Raw genomic sequence first — 12592 nt, 5'->3', positions numbered from 1 at the left:
GTCATCGGCACGGAATGGATCCTGCACATCCATCCACCTGTGCGTATGTGTTGTACGGTGCCAGAAAACGCGAGCAGCATGACTGTGCAGAGGCTTTCTGTGCTAATCTCTGCTCAAGGTGGCAGGTGTCTTAACCAGGCCATCACCTGGTAACCTTCCCCCCGACATAAACACGCCGCCCGGCCTCTGTATCTCCCTCACATCTTGTCCTACCGAACAGTGTTAGCGCCTAGCTTGGCTGCCTGCCCAGCTGGTTAGAGAGACAAGAAGCAGGAAAAAAAAAAAGCTGAGGAGATGGAGGGAGATTAGAGGTCGTTGCTGACAGGGTCAGGGATCCACTCTGGAAAGAAAAGTTGGGCGTGGAGCGAGACAAACAGTAAATAGGCTGCATGGCTTCCTGTAAGCGTTCAAGTGGCTGCGGGGAGCTTGTGCCAAAGAGTTCAAGCGTTTCCAGGTAAAGAGATGGGCAAACTCTGTGTCTCTTATCAGCGTGGCTCAGACGGCTCTGGAGAGGAGCAGCCACAGAGACGGCTGTGAATCAGCAGCTGCTTTACGGAGCCAATTCTCTCCTCCTACAGCGAATGAAGCTGCTGGGATGCTCAAAATAAGGCCCACCCCAACCATCATTTTACCCCCCCTCTTTATGCGCTTCTCTTCTCTAAACGTTCAGCCGCACGATAATTATTGTTTTAAGCAGATCTGTCAGCTGCGTCTGTGGAAAAAGTTTGACATTCAGCAGCGGCCTTCAGACAGGATGTTCACAAGGACGCGGAATACTTTTATTGCAGCAGTAATACAGATCGGCTTTGCTCACAGGAGGCTCTAGAGACGACCTGAACATAGACTCTCAATAGGCGGACGTAAATTATTCATTTTTACACACATACTGGGAAATATTAGCTGGGAGAAAGTGGCTGAATGGGGAGGGAGTTTGGGGGATCTTATAGTAATAAAGCTGTGTCATCAGCATATTTGATTGCGCACCTAAAGGTCCTGTGATTCCACCTTCTGTAAATATGAACATTAAATTTTAATAAAAACTTTATTAAGTTTTCTGTTTTTCCCTCTCCTTCTGAAATGCTGCATAGTTTTATCTTTACAAGAAACAAAACAAAAGCCAGTTAAAAACCGAAACTGCTCAAGTTTTCTTGGCCTTGGTCGGTTGGAAAAAATAAAATCTGCTGCGTTTTGCAAAAGATTAAGATACACTAAGTTGTATTTAATATGCTTACTTTTACATATAAATGATCAGAAATGGCATCCTATCTTAAATGAATTGGGTTCAATTTGGACCTGTTCTAACTCTTTACCTGCTCAGTTTCTTTATGGGGATATTAAATCATATTTTCAGAAACAAATTATTGAGATCAAACACTAATGTTGACCAGTGTGAAGTCAAATCTGAATTGGAGGGGCCAGTCCTAAATGGTTCTCATAAATTCAACTTGGAGAAATAAATCTTCATGCTCCATAAATCTCCTGACAGTGAAATAAACATATCAGATTTATTCATCATATCACATTGTAACTTTTATTCTCCTCCTAACCGATGCACATCGATACCGATTTCATTTGAATCAACAGTTTAACCTCTCGGTTTTTAAACTGTTGCAACAAAATCATTCGTTGTGACTTCTGCGCCATCTGGAAGCCTCTTTGCTTCTGTGGTTATTTATTTTAGAAACAGACTGGCTCACAAACTTGTGCCTCCTGTTAGTCCACTTTGCAAATCCACACAAGTCAAAAACTGAGACGGCGCACAAGAAGCGGCACAGTCAACACGAGCGCCTGGTGGGGCCACCTGCAGTAGTGACACATTATTTGTACTGAATATACCACGATATTCAGTGCAAATATAAATATAGATTGGCTTTGATTTGGAAAAAACATTTCATCCCAGTAGCTTCAATGCAAGCACATGTTTTTCTACAAATCAATTAGGATGAAAACCTTTGCAGTAAATCTGAGGAAATTGTCTAGAGTGGCTGATGATTGATATTTAATATCAGTGCCTGGAGCTATAAATGACATATTCTTGGGTTATAATAATCTTCAGGATTTTATTTTTTGTGCCTCACTTCATGGCAGTGAGGCAGAAAAAATAGAGGCATATACCGCACAGAAACGGTTGAATTTTCACAACATTAGCTTGTAGAAATGGATAAAGTTGAGCCCAAATTTCTTAAAGAAGAGATTAATTCAGACCAATCATGAATTGGACACAGCTGCTACTACTGCACAGCCAAGTGTTGACAAGTTTTGGCCCTAAAGTCGCTACAATTTTCCATCGCATTATTATGGTTAAAGATTTTGTTAATGAGAAAGTGAGGAAACGTGACAGAGTCCTAATAGCCTGACCTCGCACTTGTTGCTGCACACTGCCAGTCAACTGCCTGAAAGAGGGCCAGTGCACTTTTTCCTTGCATTTAAGAAAATAATTCAGCACAAACCAAATATGGAGCACACCTATAACTTTTTTAGAAAAGTGAAACTGGGTTAATGTTGCTCACTTATTGCACCGTGAGAATCTCATCCTGGGCCATGTCTGGGCCAGACTGATATTTGTCCGTTTTCCGTAGGGGGGGCGGTGATGAATGGACGTGACCTCGGTGTCTTTCACTGTCTTTGTCTCGCTTGTTTCCCTTTACTGCTGTGGCTGCAGTAAATAGAGGGATAGATAGGAGTCACAGATGGTGGTGGAGAGAAGAGGGAGTGTTTAAATTATTCTTCACAGCTTGAAAGCTCAAACGTGCCGTGGCAGTCAGGAAAACTCATTCTAGTGCAATCTCGCATATTAAAAACCAAATTTAGTGATTATTTCTCCAATGAAGGCGCAGAATCGCCTGCGATTTCGTCAGATTACAATCCAGCCTCTCGGGTTACGGAGGAATGTACTGGAAGTCGATCACACTGCAGCTACCTTTCTGAGCGGCTGCAGCCTGGAGATCTGAGCTGAAGTTCGGCAGAAATACAAGCAAAGAAATCATTTTTGGGTCATGCTGATCTGCCAGCTGCTCCTTTACCAGCACAAGGATTTCAGTGTGTGTGTGTGTGTCTCTCTGAATGCACATCGGTAGCTCTGCCGCCTATTCTTATCTCACTTCCTGATATCACAGAAATAGTTGTGCAGCACAGACACCCTTATTGTTTTCCACAGACAAAACACACCTTGATCTCTCTCTCTCTCTATTCCCCCCTCCTTTGATTCTTTAGTTGTGGCGCAGATTGGGCCCTGTGAATAATAATGTGTGTGAAAATGCAGAAATGTCAGCCCAGGTATGTAATCCAGCCTCTGCAGCTGTAAAACAAGCTGACAAACACTATCTGTCGGATCAATTTTGCAGTGAAGTTCCTGATGTCAGCTTCAGATCATGTTTCCACCCGAGTCACTGCAAATGTTACGATGTTCCTTTGCAGGACAAGCAGGAGCGCCTCAAATTGGAAAATTAGAAGAGACAAAACCCCCAAAACTGAATTAAGCTTAGAAATTTAATCTAAAAAGTTAAACTCTTTTCACTTTTGGAATGTGAAACATTTGAAGTATTTTGGTTAGTTTTGACTTTCATAAGCTGTAAACTATAAACATAAAAAATAAGTTGATGGTAAACTGGATTCATAAACAATAAAGAAAAAAGATTAAATGAAATGTTGTGGATGACAAAATCATGGGGAAGACTGGAAAGCCATGAAAGGTCATTACTGAAGAAGCTGTCTTTTTTTATAGAGTGTCATATTCAATCATATTAATGGAAAGTTGGGTGGAAGGAAAACGTGTGGTAACAAAAGGATTAAAAGTAACCGGAATAACCACGGCCTTGAAGTGATGAAATAAATACATCCTCTCAAAGTTCAATAAGCTTTAATTTCCAAAGAATATTTAACACTGAAACTGGAAAGATATTTTAAATATTCAAAATAAATAAACAAAAAAAGCAAAAAATAAGTAAAATGGATTATGAAGTCGCCCTTCAAAACATATTAATCAATAGGCTCAGACAAGGAAAACAGCCAAAACTCCAATATTGGACTTTGTGTAAAAAACAAAACAAAAAAAAACCTTTCTTATTGAGTCAAATGTTTGCAGCATTTGATAAAATGCTGACGTTTCACTAAAAGTAAAGAGAAGCCTCCGTTTAGAGATTAAACAAACTACACAAACAAGCATTCGAAGGGAAAACATTGCGCTCATTTTAGTTTATCATGCGATCAATTGATTTATTGCTCATTGTGACAGGCTTACTTTAGGTCCATTTCATCCACAGCAGTTCCTATTTTAAACTGTGGGTGTTGCTGCAGCTGAAATCAGCTTCAACACTCTGTCTCAGAAGACGAGTCTCTAGTGGACGTGCATTACTAATATGCAACTCTAACTACACAGGTTGATGTTGCATGTGTTACTTTTATGTGCTTTTAGAAGTGCAAGTAATGTTCTCCAATAAATCTCCCCTCTGTGTGTTTATTAAACCATGTATAGATTCTGCCTTGTTGCTGGCCGGCACCATTCAGTCTGCATGAATGGGACGTTTACAGCTGGTCTGAACAACAGACGGCAAGTACGAACCAGATGCTACCTAGTCGACGGTACAGCTGGACTGTTGCTCATTGTTTGAAGTCTAGCGTAAAGTTTCCGCAGCCTATGATGATTTACTGAGTCATGTCATCTGTTGTTGTTGATTCATTCCAAGTCAAAGTCAGAACAATCAGTTGTCTGGACATTCAGGACGAGCTTTATGCGTTTTCCACTTGGGAAACTTTGGTCTCATTGTTCTTTTTTTTTTTGTTTCAAACTTTATTTGGTTTTTAACAGGAATTGCATAGCCATACATTTACAATGTGATACATATAAAACAAACCATACAATTCCCTTAAGTTATAAAAAACAAAACAAAAAAAACACAACAAAACGACCTCCAATCACTCCCAGGCAATAAGAAAAAGTCATAAGAACAAGGACACACACAAGAAAAAAAAAAAAAAAAAAAATGTTTTGAGATGAATAAAAATTAAGATGCATTCTGCCACACCTATGGTCTCATTGTTCTTGACAGGCCAGGAAATAGTCCTGACCTTAACCGTTGTCAAGAGGAAGATTAGAGAAATCAGTTTGTCAACAATTCAGACAAACTGAAGACTGTTATAGAAGAAAAATTAGCTTTCGCAACCCCAGCAGAAACGCAAGATCACCCCAGTGCCATGCAGCTTGGCAGCCGTAAAGCACGCAAAAGGATCCCTGATCAGACAGCTTCTCTTTCTCCGTTTGCCTTCTCTCTTCACGGAAAAAATATAAACATAATTAGAAATTCCAAGATCCCCAGATTGTCTTAAAACCGACTCCAGCTGGCACCGCACGCCTTACAGTGGCGCTGCCTCAAACGACGCCAAAAAAAGCGGGATTGCACGATCCATCCGCTCCCCCAAATCCAGCTGAATACGGTTGTCATCTTACAGTCTCCTTTTATAACCAGTGGGGAAGAAAATGCAGCAGAGGGAAAATCGAGGGCAACGTTGGGATGATTTTGGCCCTGGGTTATAAGGAGCTCATCGAGTCTTGTTGTGGTTAGTTAGCTTTGAGGATCCAGGCTGAATGTGGCAGCCTCTGCAGGCCTAGGAGAGGGGGGGATGCCGAGCTGGAGCCCCTGAATTTCACATCTGATTGTAAATACATGACGAGCAAAACCTGTGATTACTCCCATGCAGGGACACACACACACACACTATAATTACATACAGTGACGCACTCCTGCCCACCATGCCATGAGTTCACACATACTGACGCATAAATTAAACATGTCTGTGCACAGACTGTGATTATAATTTACTATTAACTGTTGAGATAAACATAGGAAACTCTAGCTATAGCTGCAGTCGGTCCTAGAGGGGACTTGGGCATAAATGGGGCCCCCAGGGTTGAGCTGCGGAGCGACTTTGTGGGCGGGGTGTGTTTATTTAACCATGAGTGTGTGTTTGTTTGTTTTTTTTGTTGTTTTTTTTTTTTGGAGTCACGCTGAATTTAGTGGGCTACCCTTGAGATAAGAAACGGAGTTTAAGATGAAAGGAAAACGGGGCGAGGACAGGCATACGCTGGCACGGAGTCTGCGGATCCAAGGAGAAGGCGAAGGGAGGCCTGGGGGGCAGGAACAGGCAGAAAGCAGGGGGCTGAAAGCAGCTATGGTGGTGTTTTTCTTTTTAGGTTGTTTATTTGATGTTGCATAACACCTTTTTCTTGTGTGGTTAATACTCCTATATATGTGTGAGAGTGTGTGTCTGCTGCTCCGCTTGTGTGCGTCTGCTAGCTTCTCACGGGAAGATGGGGAATTTCTGTGAAAGGCAAAGGTTGCCCATAGCAACGGAGTTCATTGTAAAACCTTGGAATACGGCGCGAGCGCACACTCTCCCGCGCCGTGCTCGCTCGCACCGAGACGTCTTCTCACCATTTTTCTGCACTTTTTCAGGGTCTGACATCAGCGGACCTTCACACACTCGCATGCAAACTCACCCTCGGCCTTCATGCTCTGTCCGCGTGCCAAACAACTCCAAGTCAATTTCATTTTCATGAGGTACATATAGCGTCTCATCTTTACCTCACGCTGCGATGTGATGGACTGAGATGCTCGGGTTTCCAGATTCCATTATGCTTTTATTGGCTTTTAAGGGCATCGAGTTTCCTGTGTCTGGAGCCGGGGAGGAGCTTGTGTGTGTGGCTCTGTGTGTGTGTTGGTACAATTAGTATCACACAGGCTGGAGAAAACAGCTCTGTGGGGCCTCAGGATGGGCTTAAGATTGCTGAGAAGATAAGTTTGCTACGGTCAGATTTATAGGCTTTTTTTTTTTTTTCTTTCTCCAATACCGGCAACAAAAACTGAGACTTCAGATTTGTCTTTTTCAGTCCTGGAGCAATGTACCACTTAATGTTTATTGAGATAGATCTGGGATGAGCATTTCCAGAGTGCAGTAGCAGGAAGCAAAAGTGGTCATACTCGTTATATCTTATGCTGTGTTACACTCCATATATTATGCAGCTCTAATGTAAAACTAAACATATTCATGTGAAACTGTAACTGCAGAAAAAGGAGAATCTGGACATGGACTCACAGTTTTCAGATTATTTGTAAAAAAAAAAAAAAATTTCATAAGACCTTGTTTCATGTGTCTTATTATCTAATTCAACAGCATATTTCACACCAAAATTTCACACAATGCCGCGTTAAGTCCTGCTTCTGCAGCATGTCGCACAGATCGTGGTTTCCTGCCGGACATTTTGGGAATACATTACAGTCATTTCATTTGATTTTGGGGCACACGGAGACCAAAAAACAAGCGAGGAACGGACGTCAGCATGACCGCAACGCAGAATTTCCCACTGCCAGCACAGTTCCTCCTGTGTTTAAAGTGTGAATCAGCCAAGATTTGGAGGCAAGCTGAGGATAATGCATTCAGAGATGAAAGAACAGTGGTGAGGCTGATCGCTTGTTCAGCTGCATTCTTCAAACAGAATAGCTCCTTTCTAACCACAGACTTCTTATATAAAATGGGCATGGCTTTATTTATTTATTTTTGTTACGCATTGTTTTGTGGATTATAGTTTAAGAACTTTAGGTACATTATTATTTTTTAGGAGCCAGGTAGGCGATCATTTGTGCATTTAAACCAAAACGTACAGAGAAACCAAAGACGGAAATGAAAGCTCTCTGATGGACTGTTTGGATCACTATTGAACTGATCCAAAAGCTGATTAAATCAAGTTTAAAAATACATTTGGACTGTACAAGGTTTCCCCCAGAAAACTTGCTAAGCCCAGTGGTTGGGCAGTAGGGCAAAAAATGCAAACATTTAAAATAATACTTAAGTAAATAAGCAGTGCTTACCCTGGTGGGGGCACAAGTAAAGCCTGGTGACCCGCCAGGCTTATAAAACACTGGGGGAAACCCTGACTGTATGTGGGGAACACGTGTCCTCTTTTACCGACTAAAGATGAAGTTTGATCATGAATTAAAATGGCGGCGCAAGTTCACTGGTGAATGAAGCTTGGAGTGTGACATCGAAACACGTCAGGGTGTGTTTTAACGCTTTGTGATAAAATAGCATGATGTGGGGCGTGCCGTGGTGGCGTAGGGGTTAGCGCGACCCATATTTGGAGGCCTTTAGTCCTCGACGCGGCCGTCGCAGGTTCGACTCCCGGACCCGACGATATTTGCCACATGTCTTCCCCCCTCTCCTTTCCCGATTCCTGTCAGCCTACTATCATATAAGGGACGCTAGAGCCCACAAAAGACCCCCTGGAGGGGTAAAAAAAAAAAAAATAGCATGAAGTACTTAAGGTGCTGTTGGAGCCATTATCCGGTAACCATTAGATGTCCTCTTTATTTAAAGGACTTTGATATGTTGCACCTTGTTTCCAGTTTTACACATTAGATATATCTGAAAGTGGAGTCATAGATGATCCTTATAAGTGTCCAAAACCTAACCTGATGACCAAGAGGTTTTAAAATGTGGGAGTAACTAAGTTTACCCTATAATTCAACAGTTTGTCGAAAAAAAGAACCTTAAGCATAAATAGTTTGAAGTAGTTGTTTTCTGTATGGTTTTTATCTGCAACATCACTTTGAATGCAGTCTGTAGCTTTGTTCCAATTCATTCGGTTTTGCAGAAAAAATTATTTTTGCCTATTGTCAGGTCTGTTTTTGAGACACTCTGCTGTAAATCTGGGCTTGCCAAACTACATCATGACCTCTCCGGCGTTGTGCTTCACAGTTTGTTTCACATTTGCCTGCTAAAGGACGTTGTTTCTACTTCAAATGAAAAAGCATTCCTGCGTTTAAAGAGGCTCTCACACTTTCTGATGATCAATTTCGTTTCATTATCAGCATCCGGCTTGAATCCGAGGGAAGCAGAAAGGGTGTACTTTCTTTTTCCTTTGTGCCGCAGATTCCACACTTTGCTCACAGTGTTTGTCTTCTATGAGAAATTTAGCTCCCTGACGTTATTCTGAAAACACTTGAGGTAGAAAAAAAAATGCATTCACAGTTAATCTACCAACCTTTACAGTATGGATGGAAAACACAGGCGTTTTCTTTGTTCAGAGTTAATTTAAAAGTTTTGATTTGGAAAGTTTGAAAGCCGGGACAATCCTCATTTCCATAAAGCTCCTCTCTGCAAACTCAGCACTACAAAGAACACGTTCACAGGGATAATAAATAAGAAGATGCATGAGTTGAACTCTTTTGTAATTATAATCGCACTGTTTTCTGTGTTGGAAGAAAATGTACAGAAACCAGAAACCTTGTTTTTAAAAAGCTTTTGGGTATAATAGAAATGTGGAGGCGCTTCGGCAGAGTTCAAGTGCTTGGTAGTTCAGAGTGATTTGACGGCAAACGTCTTCCTGCATACCGATACAAATCTGCTAACGACAATCTTTTTGACGCCGAAGACAACCGCAATAAAGCCGTCTCGACACGGACTGCCGTGTTTTGCTGTCATGTGAGGTTTCTCTTTTGCACCGCGGCGCGTATTGTGACAAAGTGCACGCGTGCGACGGCGGTATCAGTTGACCCTCTGTGATGAGAAAAGCCTCTGAGCGCTGAAGGGTGTGTTGAATATCGCAGGGATCTGGGATTAAGGTCATGAGAAAGAGAGGGAGATGAATGAGGATGGAGGGAGGAAGGGATCGACCTCGTAGTGTTTGGAAATACGAGGTCGTTCGCTTTAGAGATTCAGCTATCTGAGCGATTACCCCCTGCGTGACCCCCGGCAGGGCTCCAGCTTCGCCCCCATCGGCTCCGACAAACAAACCTGGATTAAGGTGGAGGGGTAGGAGGTGCAGGGGAGTCGGTGAAATGATTCAGACTGAATGTAATCTCCAATGTACAGCAGGTTTTTTTTTTTCTTTCTACATTCTTCAGCTAACCATTGACATAGCAAAGAATATGTCATGTTTTCCAGCTTATGGAGTAAAAACATCTGTTGGTTTTTAGTTTGCTGACTCGATAAATTTATATGAAATTGTTTATTTTGCTGTTGGTCTTATTCTCCTTTTGACAAAATGCCTTAAAATTTGTTGCTAAAAATAAACGAATTATTTTAGCAATAATTAATCTTTTATCATTAGACACCCTTGTTTCGGACACTTTTAGTGCTGAACAGTCCTTGTCTCTACTGTGAAGGGGCTAAAGACTCTCATCTTGCTCAATTAGTTGGTTGATTAACTTATTGATTACCTGTGTAGCAAGAAAATATGTCTCATACCTTGGTCTTTTTGCTGCTGTTCCCTATTTTAAGGGGATTTACTGCAAGCACAGCCATTTCCCCTCCAAACGCCGTCGCAAATCTTTTTTATGCATATTTCAGGTCAGCCAGTCCTTTTTTTATTTAGCCCAGAAAAATATGTTGAGCACTGACCTTTTTTATCCCATTGGAAATTAGCCCCATTAGATCAGCCCCAACAAACTATCAGCCATATTCAGACACCATTATTTCATGTCAGCATGCCCAAAAAACACAATTTTTTTTTTTTTTTTTTAAATGTTGTAGGGAGCTTTTCATACCTGACCAGACAAGGTAGGATTAGGATTACCTTTCAATATTCTACCCATAGGTTCCTGTGTAAAATTTGGCTATGCAATAACTCCCAACAGGAGGTCGCTTGGAGTTTCTTTTTACTTTAATTAGATGTCATAATCTCTCATCATGATTAAGTCGATGAAATGTAAAGTGAAATTAAATTGTATGTGTGAGATTTAAGCAATTTTATGACTACAAATCTGGAAATAATGACCTGTACCAAACATATATGCAGTTATTTGGTAAGTGGGAGTAAATAGGAAAAGCTTGTTTATTTGAGTGAAATAAGCTTAGATTAGAACAAAATGGTATTGTGTTGGTATGAAAAGGAGTTTAAAAAACGAGGGGCAAATTGATCCAATGCATTCCCAGACTAAAACACAGGGTTATTCCCATAAAATATCCTTCCTGTAAACATTTTTTTTTTAAATAAATTGGAACATTAAGCTAAAAGTACCAGTAACTTTGAGCCAGATTTCTCTGGCAACTTTGTGCATTCTGATAATGCACAGTTCAGAAATGGAAATGTTTAATATTGCAATTTGACAGAAAACAAATCCTACATTCTCTAACATTTTACCCTCTAAAAGACATCAATTCAAAACATCCCCCATCCCCATTAATATATATTGAAAAGTTGCCGACCTCAGAAGTTAATTGCAGTCCCGTCCTTTGGTGCTTTGCAGTCTGAGCATCACTTACAAGCAGAGACTAACTAAACCCCCCGCACTGCCCTCTTCCCCACCACCACCCCTAGAAAAAGCTTTGATGTTTCCCTGCCAGAATCCCAGCTTTAGATCAACTCATTAACTATGCTCCTCCAGAGAGCCACAGACTGACAGATGTTGCCCCGTCCAGCATAATGCAGCCTGCACCTCCTCTCAGACAGCTGCACGCATGTCTGTGTGTGGAGGCAATCTGCCAGAGTGGTTCCTCTTTCGAATGAACTGACGAGCGGCTCGGCCCTCCGTGACGAACAGCTCTAATCTCTGCCATTTGCACCTCCCTCTCTCTGTCCCTCCGACAGGCGCAGAAGTGGCCTCAACCCGCCGATGACGAAGGCTCGACGAGAGATGACTTTTACGATGACGAGGACCTCTACTCGGGCTCCGGCTCTGGCTGTAAGTGTGTCTGTGTTGGTGTTGTTGCGAGTGACGGGTTACGCACTCGCGCCCTGGGTCTTTCAAACCCCGACAGCTGCTTCGTTTCAATCTGCTGACCCCGAAGCCTCCAGCCCACCCTCAACCCAGACCTCCTCCCCGCCTCTGCTCCACACAGACAGGCCTCCTCATAAACATGCATTCGTTTCTCTTGAACTGTTTCACATTCAAATGCTGCGTATTTATGGAGATTTTATGTGATAAAATCAACACAAAGTAGCGCATAATTGTGAAGATTAAAGGGGAATTCTGGTTTTGATCAACTCGATTGGCTTTAGAAGTTGCCTAATTAGTAAGTAAAGTCCAGTCATGCTTTATGTAGAGAAAAAAAAAAATCTTGACAGATGAGCGGAGGGGTTGGGGTGTTTGGGTACCTGGTAATGAGGATAATAAACGCTGCCCAGGGTCATAATGCTTCAGTTCTGCGCAACCAGCTGCAAATATTTGTTTCTGATTCTAAATAAGAAAGGCAGCTCTCAAAATATCATAAAACTACACAAAAGAAGTATTGATTTAAAAGAAAAATACCTGTTCCTAAGATTTTATTGCAAAATTAAGTTAGAAAATGACAAACGTAAAACTCTTTGAAGGCTTTCCAGCAATCAGACCCTTCTTAGGGGAGCTGAGCAGTTTTGTTTCCACGCTCCCACTGGTAAATTGAACATTTATTGTTGGTGTCGAGCTCAAAAACTCTTTTGATGTTGGAAAGCCTCCTTGCCATCACCCTAATCTTTGGCTCTCTCCTCAGGTTACCCATCAGATTTAAGACAGGACTCTTGCTGGGTCACTCCAACGTAGTCCAACGAACCACGTTGGTCAAATGAAAAGAATACTTTAAACCCAAATCTGCTAGAGATATAAATAATTTTTGGGTT

General features: G+C 41.7%; 1 protein-coding gene across 1 annotated transcript in view; it reads left to right on the top strand.

The window, feature by feature from the left end:
* Nucleotides 1–12592, top strand: part of sdc3 (syndecan 3) — a 53459-nt gene that overhangs the window by 27908 nt on the left and 12959 nt on the right. Inside the window, exon 2 of the mRNA XM_023345006.1 lies at nt 11585–11678. Coding sequence (XP_023200774.1) covers nt 11585–11678 — 94 coding nt within the window. The remainder of the gene's footprint in view (nt 1–11584; nt 11679–12592) is intronic.

This window comes from Xiphophorus maculatus, chromosome 13, assembly GCF_002775205.1.
Source record: "Xiphophorus maculatus strain JP 163 A chromosome 13, X_maculatus-5.0-male, whole genome shotgun sequence".
NCBI classification, from domain to species: Eukaryota; Metazoa; Chordata; class Actinopteri; order Cyprinodontiformes; family Poeciliidae; genus Xiphophorus; species Xiphophorus maculatus.
Note: the sequence above shows the minus strand (reverse complement) of the source record. Positions and strands in the feature narration are given on the sequence as shown.